The sequence below is a fragment of the Scomber scombrus genome, chromosome 1 (genome assembly GCF_963691925.1).
Source record: "Scomber scombrus chromosome 1, fScoSco1.1, whole genome shotgun sequence".
In the NCBI taxonomy this organism is placed as follows: domain Eukaryota; kingdom Metazoa; phylum Chordata; class Actinopteri; order Scombriformes; family Scombridae; genus Scomber; species Scomber scombrus.
In genome coordinates, this window is record NC_084970.1 from 22,492,859 (window position 1) to 22,505,300 (window position 12,442).

General features: G+C 38.9%; 1 protein-coding gene across 1 annotated transcript in view; it reads left to right on the plus strand.

The window, feature by feature from the left end:
- fam189a1 (family with sequence similarity 189 member A1) overlaps positions 1-12,442 on the plus strand; it is an 88,257-nt gene that overhangs the window by 70,648 nt on the left and 5,167 nt on the right. Inside the window, exons 3-7 of the mRNA XM_062423383.1 lie at positions 275-385; positions 2,510-2,641; positions 7,766-7,873; positions 9,743-9,903; positions 11,641-11,776. Coding sequence (XP_062279367.1) covers positions 275-385; positions 2,510-2,641; positions 7,766-7,873; positions 9,743-9,903; positions 11,641-11,776 — 648 coding nt within the window. The remainder of the gene's footprint in view (positions 1-274; positions 386-2,509; positions 2,642-7,765; positions 7,874-9,742; positions 9,904-11,640; positions 11,777-12,442) is intronic.

Genomic DNA, 12,442 nt, shown 5'->3' on the forward strand with positions numbered 1-12,442 from the left:
TCAAACTCTGGTGGACTGAAACAGGTTATTGATTCCACTTGACATCAGTGCTAATTTCCTCTTTGGTGATCTGTTGAAAATCATTGTGAGCATTGTGCCATTGTTGATTAGCAAAGTGTGCTGTGCCTCTGATAACACAGCAGCTTTCAAACACAATATCAGAAAGATGTAAGTGTTGAATCAAGGGCTAGTGGTTCAAACAACACTTTGACATTATGTTTGCTGTCTCTTTTTTTCTTCATTTTTCTCTCTCTCGCCTCTTTCTCTGTCACAGATCACATTCTTCATGCTGCTGTCAGCAGTTTGTGTGATGCTCAACCTGGCAGGCTCCATCCTCTCCTGCCAGAACGCTCAGCTGGTCAACTCGCTGGAGGACTGTCAGCTGGTGAGACCACATGGACCTTAACCCTTCATCAAAAACAAAAAGATGGCCATCTTAACCAGTCATTTAATCTGGCTATCAAATTATTGAGTCCCGAGAGCTTTTTCTAATTCATGTTAGTGGAATAAATTTAAATTGGACATTTTCTAGAAAGTTTCTAGAATTAATCAGTGCATAGTGCTTAAGGTGGATATTTGATTGGGTGACTAACTCTATTGCAGTGACAAAATTAATTAAAAAGTGCTTATTTATTTAGTTTTTCACTCTCAGTAGAATAGCACAGAATGTCCTCTCAACATGGTTGTTATATTGCTGCAACAATGACTGCTATGTCTGCTATGAGAAATAGGCATGTGTTTATCAATGACTGCATGTGAAAACGTGTAAATATTTAAAAACAAAAATGTCAGCACGTGGCCGGTTGACAAGTAGCACTTCTGCTCTGGACATGCTGTAGAATTGAGTCAGCACCAAAAGTTAAACAAACTGATCGTCTGTTTGTGACTAATACCTCATGACTATCACATCCAGCCTAGCCAAAATCCAAGATTGCTAAAATACAGATAAACAACTTTAAGAGGACTCCAGTCATTTTGTTTTGCACCATGAAACCTCTGCACCTGTGGGAAAAGAGTTAAACATTTTTAAAAGAATATTCTGTTCTTTTAGATGCTGGTTTGGTCACTGCTCATCAAATTCGATGTTACAACACGCCGTCTGTCCATGACTTGTAGCTACAGCAGTTTGTTTACAAAAATGAACATATCTGTATTTTTCTTCTAATAATACAAAACTATTATCAATACATTTAAAAACATGATGACATTATCAGACATCCCAACTCTCCCGGAAGTTTCGGGATTCTCCTGCTGTTGATAGTGGCTCCCTGATGCGCGCAAATGAGATACAATATCCCGGAATCTAGAGCGAGTCACTGAAATGACTTTTTGTAGGTTGGGATGTCTGCATTATTTTTGACTGCAAAAAGGGATGATTCAGTTGGATTTTAAATCATCCCTTACCTTGCAAAATGTGTATGTATTTCAAACTCCATGCCCCCAGTTTGAAACAGGCTTTCTGTTACAAAATGTCAGTCTCAAAAACAAAGTGGAGTTAACCCTGATGATATCAATAGGGTTATTTGACATCATAAAGCTCCTTCAGTGCCACAGATGATATTATACAACTGTTTTAACAGCTTGAGTAGGCTAATACTTCCCACTGGCATTGATGTGTGATGTCTTTAGCTCCTCTTTTCTTTTTTCTTTTTTTATAATTAGTTGATAGCACACAAATTTTGTTTTTTCATCAGCCATTTTAACAACTTGGAGAAAGAGCAGGGTTTAGCACACTTCTAAATAAGTGTATTAAGTATTTTTCCTTGTAGCTGGTGATCAGGAATAGTTGGACACAGAATACTCTTCACATTTTCATAATGAGATGTTAAGCTGATTTTTTTAAGCCAAATTAATAGTGCCAGTGGTTCCTATCATTTTCATGACTGAAGAAACCCCTTGTGATTTAACCAGCACCCATCCCACTAACCCCACCACTTCCACATTAGAGGCAGCATTTCTCCTTATGCATGTGGGATCAACTGAGTAGACCAACTACACTGCTTTATGTTGATCCCCAGAGACCCTCCCCCAGTCGTGACTGAAATATTAACGTTCCTCATCCCCTCTCCCCAATGTAATTAACCCACACTTGTTGGGTTCATGTCCTGCTTTCTCTCAATCTGGGACACATAGCAGAGGTATGCTCTTCCTCCATCCCTCCCTGGGTAGCTCCTCATATCTCATAGCCTTTCTTTTGTTGTACACTTTTGATGAGCCATGTGCGACTGCCTTTCTCAATAACAATATGTCACAATATATATCATATTCTATATCTAATGTGTTTTTTTTACACACATTGTCTCTCCTTGCATAAGTAAATAAATCATTCATTACAGTAGTTTTACAGACTAAATACATCAGAATACCAAGCCCAGGTCTGATCTGTGCATTTGTCTTTGTGTGTGTGTGTGTTTGTGTGTGTATGCATGTGTATGTGTATGTGTTTGTTAATGTGTATGTGGCGTGCATGCATGAGTGTGGATGTGTGTTCTCCCCTCCTCCCCCCCAGCTAAAGTTTGACAGCGATGGAGTGTGTGTATGCTGCGAGCTGCAAAAACAGAGTTTGAGTTGCAACAACCTCGGAGACACACTGAAACTCAATCCTCTGAGGGACTGCAATACCATACGCCTGCGTCTCAAGGTGGGTGGGAGTGAGACTGTATTTGTATAGTACTGCTGGTGAGAGTTTTTATGTTTTCACGTAGAAAAAACATTCAATATAAGATAGATTTTGTTCAGGCTGCAGGTAAACTGGATGCATTTCTCAAATAAATAATACTGTTATTTGCAACTGATCACATTGGATTTGTATTCAGGGATCTATCCTGTCTGCACACTACCATGTTTACATTGACTGGTGATGTGTTTTTCCAGTTTAAGGAAAACAATGGCAATGTAACCTCTTGGTTTTCTCATTGTGGTCATATCTTTTATTGCTGTACAAACTTTACTGTTGCACACATTATGAATGGTAGATGGTTATTTATGCGGCCATGTTTGACCCTGCTATCATGACTGACTTTAAACGCACTCTGTGATGTCACTGTTGCGAGTGACACTTTGAAATACATTTGTGTGGCCAGACTAAGATCTAATTTCATTTTTAAAAAAGGGCTTCATGGTTCTACTTATTTACTTAATTATTCATTTTTTGTGGGCTACATTTGAATCTAAAAACATAATCTGCCTTCAAGTTTGATTTGCAATCAGCTTTAACATGATAGCAATCATTTGAATTATTATCACTATAGTCTTGCATAAATCATTATATTTAAATTGTTATCATACCAGTTAAAATGTCATCAAGTTTCCTTCCTCGTTGTGTAACAAATGCCATGTGGGAACAGTCAAATGGTGTACAATGCAAAACAAAGTAAATGTTCGGTCTCAGACTAATTGAACAGGAAGCAGAGAATGGCAACAGCATTTGTCTTTCTCTGAGAGGCAGAGTTCTTAGTATGTGGTGTGTATCTAGACTGGGTTGGCTGTAGTTTGTGAGCACATGATCTTTGTAGATTATCTTGACTCTGGGTGTCTGCAGAAATAATATACAGTATGTGCTACTGTGCCTTTATTGGATAACGACAATCATATCCATTCATTGCTATGTCCCTGGTTGATTATAAAACATTGATAACCAAATAAAAGACTTCCCAGGATGAAGCATGCTTATGAAAAGACAAAAGATCAAGCACATTTTTCATTTTGATCATAGCTCATTAAAAGAGATATGGGAATTGGTGCAATAAACCTTTATTAAGTGCCAAAGTAGTCAGATGTGTTGAGTTATGTCTAAGAGGAAGCTGTCAAACCCTGTTCCCCAGAGTCCTCGGCCATTTCAGATGGCTAGACTGTTGCTGGTCCTAATGAACTCGTGATGCAGCTGACCTACTGTATAGTTCCTCGGGTACTGAAACGGCATATGTGGAGTACTGAATTATAACAGCAGGAAGATTAGGTAGCATATCACCTGTAGTTCCTAATTCACTCATCTCTCAGCAGCATCTCTTCGTTTGGCTTTTATAGCTCTTCACTCTTCGCAGACATATTCATTTCCATCCCGTTGTTCTTTTCATTACTTTGCCCAAGGCTGTAAATCATCAGTGGGAGGGAGTATAAAGATAATTTGTGATTTCCTGCAAGGGGGTGGATGTGCAACCTTGCTGTGTAATTCACTAACCTGATTGGCTTGGGGTAAGTGGTATCTACTAAAGGTCAAATGTCTGGTGAGGAGGCATGTGAAAGAGTTTCTCTATTGCATTTCTTAGCCTGGCAGGATTTATTATGTCATTGTGTACATTGGTCACAAGAGAAATCACAGAAATGCATCATCTTACATCTGCATGCATTAGCTTACTTAAATTGAGAGGTCGGTTTAATTAATCTCAGCTTTAGCTCAGGAAAGAAAGAGCTCACTCAAAGCTGCACAACACAATGAATGATTGACAATTACCTCCACGTCTGCATGCATTTTTCAGTTTTAGGGATTTATTACATGAATACAGACTATATCCAGAGTTGATATTTGGCATCTGGGCTTTGATCGCTCCCTGCAAGCATGCATACTGGACAAACCTCTAACTGCTTTGGTATAGACTTTGTTTTGGCTGCAAGAGGCTGGTCTCAGGGATGAACGTGTCAGTTGGCTGTTACACCGTTGGGGCATGCATGTTCGATGGTTGCCTGTAGTTTTTGTAGTGTGTTTGGCACCATTGACTCTGGTTGTCCCTTATCAGCAGCTGCTCTGCCAATTGAATATGCTGAATCAGTAAACTGGGTTATGCTAGAAAATAACTAGTTTGTTCCAGGCAGAGTGAAAAGCTGGCCATCATAGAGGGGAAAGACACAACAATTTTTAAATATGGGGATAACAGGGAACATTTTCAGACATTCTTTCCTTTAGGCCATTGATAGCACTGTACTTGGTTGTTCACATGAAAAGTGTCAGAAATAGTTATGTAACTAATGGAAAAAAGAGAGATTGAGGGAGAAGGTCTGGCCAATTACTGTGCAATACGAAGTATGGGTATATTCTTAATTATATTCTGTATAAGCATTCAAAACATATGTAGTCAGATTCCAGGCACAACACATACATGCATGTCAGCATGTCATCAGCCATAGTCTTTGAGCATGCTACAAGGGAATTTTGAATAGAAGACATGAGTTGATGTGAGGAGATCCATCAGTTGGTCTTTGCTGGCATGAATTGTGAGATTCTCTTGGTGTGTTAAAGACTTAGTTTTACCTAACTTTAAAGAGATACATCTTTTCTTTTGAGGGAGTATTAGCCTTTCATGATGGCTTTTAGGAAATCCAGAAGAAATTTGTATTTGCTTAAAACCACTGGATGAGTTGTTGTCGTTCACCAGTCCGTCTCAGGTAGACAGTAGTGTTTTTCAGCTGTCACCAGACACCACACCCGAAGCTTTTCAGCACTGGGAAACAAAAAATAAAGAAAACAGATGATCGTATTTGCATGTGCTACAACAAGACTGATAATGGTCTGTAGGCCTGAGTGGCACCACAGAGCGGCAACATCTGCTGCTTCCTGTCATTGGAGGTTTGAAAATCTCTGAAGGGCTTTGCCAACAGACTGGACTGACCTCTGTGAAACTGCTGTAGGACTTCCTGAGGGAAGACCTGGGTTTTCTGTCAGATGCTGTAAAAAGCTGCTTGGGGAGGCCAAAGAAGGAGAGGTCAGTGAATTTACCTGTACTGCAGCTATCAACAAATGTTGGCTTGATGAAAGCAGGGTGCTGTCTTATGGTACTGCTGGGAGTCAGCGAGAGGAGTCCTGTGTGTAGTTTGTGTTCAGTGAATAACTCTACGATTCAAGAAACAAAAGTCGAGTCCCAGCTATGTTAAGAACCAATTAAGAAGGACTTTGCAAAGTCTAAAGGGCTAAACAAGCTGAAAACAAACAGAAATGACAGGTACTTCACTCGCACAATCATTAAAACTTTATAGCCACATAAGCTCATTATCACCTTTGCTGATCTGCAGTCTCAGACTCCTTTCTATTATTGACTGACTGTGATCATCTATATTTTGAAATGTCAAACAGATTTCTTCTCTGTCCACAATCCTCCAGATTTTCCTCCATAACAAAGCATGTCCCAAAACTGTTGGCTTCCAACACAAACATGTATTGGTTATATTTTATACTTGGCGCTACACAATTTAAGCTTCATTGATTTCAGTTGGCATCATTTCTGCTTTGCTTCCAGTTGACACAGGCTTGATCTGTGGCAACTCGTTACTGGATATCAAACATGTTGCAAGGCTGGCAGCTCTGAACATCTCAGTTGCCAGCTTCATTCATTTTACATGACATACTTCAAATGAGATCTGCTAAAAAAAACCCCATCTAACCTGAACCTCCCTTAAAAAGTCAAGGCACCTTCACCTGGACAACAAGCAACAAGCAATGGTTCTTTCTGCAGATTATTAAAACCCTCGCACACATGTTGTTTTTTTAATGTCACAGATAATTGTGTGTTATGAATATTGTGAAAAATCTGTGCGGCAGGCTGGAAAACAGTTTGTGTGGCAACCAGGGAGCTTCATTTTTGGGCCTGTGTCTACAGAATAATTCCAGTGCTGAATGTCTGTCTATGGGTATATGTTTAAAATAAAACAGTACTGAATTCAGTACTGTTTCAATTTTTCATGAACAGTAGAATTCACCAGTTTTATTTCTTGTTGTTTTGCTGCAAGGTATTTTTAAATTTAAAACAGCTAAAAGTCAAAGTGTCTGTCACACATTCAATCTCATATCCCTTCTTCCATCCCACTCTGTCACCATACACCTTCTTACACTATGATAATAATTGTATGTGTAACAGTATTATTAGAGTGACCATGTAGCTTAATTGTGACAGATAAACCCTGTGAACACCCTAGGAAAGAACTGCACATATTGTGTGGTGGGTATTCAAATATCTCAGAAGACAAATCACCTAGACCTTTTTTTTTTTTAAATGATACTATAATTTTGCTCATTCTGAAGCAATCATACAAGCTGCTACTGTTGCTATTCCTAGAGCCAATATCCAGGCAGGTGGTATTGTTTTTCCTGTGCTGTTTGCCAGGAAATTAATTTATGTAGTACAGTTATTATAGATTAATTTGTTAGAACATACAAACTCGATATGGTTTTAAAATTGACCAACTTAGAGACAGTTTTATACCTTTCAGAAGAAAAGCAGAAACAGCAACATAAAAGAGCCGCAGTCATAAGTCTTTTCTCTGATTCACTTTTCTGGGCTAGCATTTCACAAGCATGCACATTTATTTTTGCTGACAGATTCAATACTAATTTGTCCTCTTGCTGTTAGCTGCATTGCCAAAGTGTAATGGTGTGTGTGCTCATGTTTAACTTTCGGTGTTTATGGGGATTTTACCCCAATAAGTGACTATTTCTGTGTGTATATATGTATTTTTATGATATGCTAACAATGCAGACGAGCTTCTTATTAGCGCCGTGTGGTTGCCTTGTTGTGCTAAAGCAGATATCTGTAAAGTGACACACTCTCTGCAGTGCCACCCTGCTGTGTTTTTCTAAACTTGGTTACATTACTGATGACGTCAACACTGTTTGTGTCACCTTCACTCCTTTTTGTGTTATCACCTTCTGTTCCTCTCTTCTCCTCTCTTGCCACCTTCTTTCCTGCTTCGTTACTTTCCTTATTTTACCCATCTTCTCCCCCCTCTTTTGTCCCTGTTCCTCTAATAGTCTCCCCCTTTCCCTCCTCTCCTTTAGGAGCTGCTGTTCAGCGTATGTGCTCTTAACGTCATCTCCACCATTGTGTGTGCTCTAGCCACTGCCATGTGCTGTATGCAGATGGTCTCAACTGATGTGCTGCAGATGGTGAGTGTGATGGAAGAGCAGACAGCAACAATGGCTGACTTTTTTTTCTTCTAGTGAATACCCTGTGGTTAAAAAATATATAGCTTTTAGTCTGAAGATCACTATCATCAGGTCAGGTAAACACAAGCGGCTCAGGAGAGATGTGCCACCTATTCTCTGTTTCCAAGATAGTGGAGAGTAATATTTAAATGTTCGGTTGAATCATCCAGCTTGATAAATACAAGTTAGTGTAAAACAGACACAGTCAAAGTCAATTGACCTCGCTCTTCGTCATCCTGCATCTGAAAAATATGTGATTTGGAGATAACCTAGCGCAACATCTCACTGGACTTTGATCCTCAGGATGACCCTCTTTCATCATTTTATGAAACTATTAGCAACAGCTAGATGCTTTTAGCCATGAAGGAAATTAACAAGGCTAAGCACCCTTTGTTTTTCTCACCAACAATGGTTATTTAATGCTTCTCGACAGCTGACTGAGAGAGGGACACTACCAACTTTTTGTAAAATGTTGCAGTTATATTGAATCTGAGAGCCATTTACATATTTGATGAACAATGCTGTACATTTTGTGCTAAAATGCTACAAGGAGTCTGTATTAAAACTGGTGCTCTGGACTGATTTTAAGGCCCGATTTGATAACAAGTTTAATATTATATCAAGTAACACACATTCAGCAGAACTCAAACACTGCATTAGTTTAATCTCCTTGTCGTATAAGTCGTTAGTCAATAAAAAGCTATAGATGCAAACTGCAAATCAGACTTGTTTGGATTTTGTGCTTAATTTTTTGAAATCTGCAATGTCTGACTCCACTTTAAATATTAACATCTGCTATAAAACATGATGATAACTGATCACCACAGTGAAAACAATATATTAACCCAATATTCATTTTCTTAGTTGTGTTATGTCATTCTTTAAACAGTGAAAATTAAATTAATATTTTTCTTATCCCTTGGATGGGACTGTAGAAATAAGATTGTAATGAGAATTATATCAGCTCCAATTAAAGACAGAGACAAACAAAGATAAGGGGGCAGACATAACATTATCAGAGGCAGTCTGAATTAAATACCAATTGAAAAATTTACTCAAGATTAATTTTCACCTTGAGATAAGGTTTTTGTATTTAAATGATAAAAACTTATTCTCAGAGCATCCTTTCAGTGAAAATCTGTACAAATGTATTTGTGAATTGTTCAATGACTTACTGTTGAATTACTGGGGGCACTTGTTTTATGTTCAAGTAGCAAATGTATATTTTATTATATATGCCATGCAGACACTCAGTAACTGAAAATTATAGTATTGTATTTGCAAAAGCAAACACCAAAGCAGACATGCACAACTACAGGAAAACCTCTATAGATTAAAGTGGCAGACAATGGTGGCATTTAACTAAGGATACACAGAAAAGTGAAGGACATAAGAGCTCTGTCTTATCTCCAACAGTCTCGCCAAGTTTCCAACAGTGGCCTCATTTCCCATTTACCACGAGAGGTGTTAACCTTTTATTTAGCTCAGTAAATTTAGCCAAGTCAATAGCAGCAGTGGCAGCCTGGAGATTAGAAAAGCAGGCTGGGCTGCGACAGGAAAGTTGTCCTACTTAGAAATGTCTGAGTGTGGAAAGAGAATGAGCAACACTTTACCCACCCTTACAAGCTGCTGTTGAGGTGCCTTTGAGCAAAGCACTTGAGTTTCAGGTGCTTCAGTGGAGCTTTGAAGTGAAACAACAACTGGACTTTAATAACAGGGGGGAGGTGCTGTAAACTCAGTCATTTTCACTGGGTACATTATGGTTTAAAATGATGAATGAGGACTCTGTAATAGCGTCCTGATGATGTCTCTCATTACGATGTGTTTCAGTTCATGCCACACAGAGCACGAGCCCTAAATGCCGACTGTATGACCCCACATGGAACCATCCTGCACCAAACGCTGGACTTTGATGAATTTATTCCTCCCATTCCCCCACCGCCATACTACCCCCCAGAGTACACATGCACCCCCTCAATGGATGGACAGAGGTGAGAAGCAAAATACTGCTCACTAGCATCACACTTTTTTTCAGTGTTCACTGTTCACCAAACTCTAGTTCAGAAGTATCTCCTGTAACATTTGTTATGTGTGTTATTTATATTATGTATGTTAGTAGGATAGTATTCATGGTATATTCCCTGGATATACTATATGAAGCAAGACATTGACAAGGCATTTGTAATTTCTTCCTAATGTTAGAGAAGATTAATAACTCTATGGTGATAAGACATAGAAATTATGCACATTTGTCTGCTGGCCTGCCAAACCCCACAGTTACTAGAATACAATACATAGCAACACAATCCAACTTTATTATCTGCCATGGTGGATATCAACACATTAATGACATCACATTAATGCCCCAAAGGGGCAGCGTTTCAAATTGGGTACAAAGGCATGTGTTTCTTTCAAATATATTGGGCATTGTTTCTAGGTTTTGATTTTTATGAACTTGAAAATACAAAAGGAGCTTTGCTAAGGAGAGCTTCATGAGAATTCTTGGTGGTTGGTACAGATAGAGTTGAGGATACTGTACCTGTATCAGTGCCCTGTCCTATCAGGGCCCATTGTATCCATCTATAGAATTAATAAGAATGATAGAAGTGATTTATCTTACTTTTTCACAATATGATACATATATTTAAGATTATTATGATTCCTCTTTTTTTGTATCCTATGGTCTTTTCTCCATATATTAGGCTACAATATACAGTAGGTCCTATGTGTGTCATTAAAAAGGGGGTTATAAGACTGACAGGAAGCACTGAAGGAAAGTTTGGAGCACAACACACAGCACCCTAAGAGGACCAACACCAAAGAGATGAAACAAGACGTGTAGTTTGTTAGTTGTGAAGGAGCTAAAAGAATGATATCCGTTACTTCTTCTTGCTCAGTGATTGTCAGCAGAGGAACTTTGTTGGGATCAAAACTGCTCTAAATGTTTTATGTAAGGTAGGCTGCAGTAAACCTAAAGAATCTAATGAACTGAATATTGTGTTGCCAAAGATTTGCACCCAGATTACAATCAAAACCCATCATATTAAGCAGCAGTGGCATGTCTCTGTTTAGAAAGAAATGTCTCACTGTGATCATCACATGTGGTATTATCATCCATGGCCACCACGGAGCATTTCCCTCCATAAAGCAGATGTGACATCCATGACTCTCGGCTGTAGTGAAAGATCTGTTGACCCCTCCCTCATCACTCCCTCCATTTCCTCAGTCTTGCCAGAAAGAGTGCTGCTGATGTAGCCATTTGGCAGGAAGCCACATCTGTTTGCCCATTATGCCATAAATATAAACAAGGCAGAGGAAGCATTTATAGTGTCCCTGCCCGGGGCCAGGGATGTGTCATGACATCATCATGCCGCCAATGATTAGTGGAAACTCAGGTTGTATTTCATGCTCTGCCACTTTAGAGGAGAATGGGGTTGTAATTAAAAGATATGACAGTGCGCAGTGCTGCTCATTCTTAATTGGCACCATATGAAACAGTGGTGCACATGGAATGTTATGGAATGATAATGTAGGAAAGAAGACTATTTTTCATCCTGTCTCTCAATGTTTTAATAGAGAATGTACTGCCAGTTGAACGAAGACTTGTGCCAGCCCTTAAGACACTGGTCTTTGTGTCATTTTGTTACTGGCCCAGTATATTCTCTATCATTTTCTGTATACTCTTTTTAAATGCTTGGTTAAAACTCTTGCTGTTATGTCCCTGACAGAGGCCTGCATCTGGACTTCCCCCATTCTCCTTTCAGTGCCATCTATGGGGTGTCCATCAACAGCCCAGGGACTCTGTACCCAACTGACCTGCCCCCTCCATATGAGTCTGTGGTGGGGCAGACCCCTGCAAGCCAGGTGAGAAAAATCATCTATCTATGTCCTTAAACAATGTCTACAGAGGGCTTCAGTGTGGGCATTTGAGCTAATGTCTTTTTTCTTGTACAGAGGAAGTGATAATGGAGGTTAGTTACCTTCTTCATTTAATACTTATATTGATATTACATATATTTATGTGCGATAGCAGTAAAAACCTTAAGCAAACCTGATCCTTTCTTTTAGATGGAATATTCTTTAACCTGTATTTTTGTTAAAAAAAACTATCATTTGCATAGTTTTAAGCAGATCATCATAAATGTATTGCATTCAAAATGTAGTCCTTTAGTTAAAATTTCAAATTTTGTCAATTTTAATAAGATATACTTAAAAAACAAGGGTGTTTCAAGACCACAGGTCTGAAATTTGGCCAAGCTAAGAAACTTTCAGGTCAGGTTTTCTCCTCTAAATGGATGGTATTTTTTACTTGTGTCAAAATGGTATTACTTCTGAATTCAGCTTGTGTCTGCATGTTGAGATGTTGCCTGACAGGTCTGTGGGTCAAGAATCACTGCCAATTTCATCTAAGTATATCTGCTGTTTCAAACTCACTACTTACTCAGGCAATCTCTCTTGACTGTCATATTAACTGAACTTTTTTCTTGCTGCAGAAAGGCCTCACTGCAACTCACTGTTCACAGCTAAAAA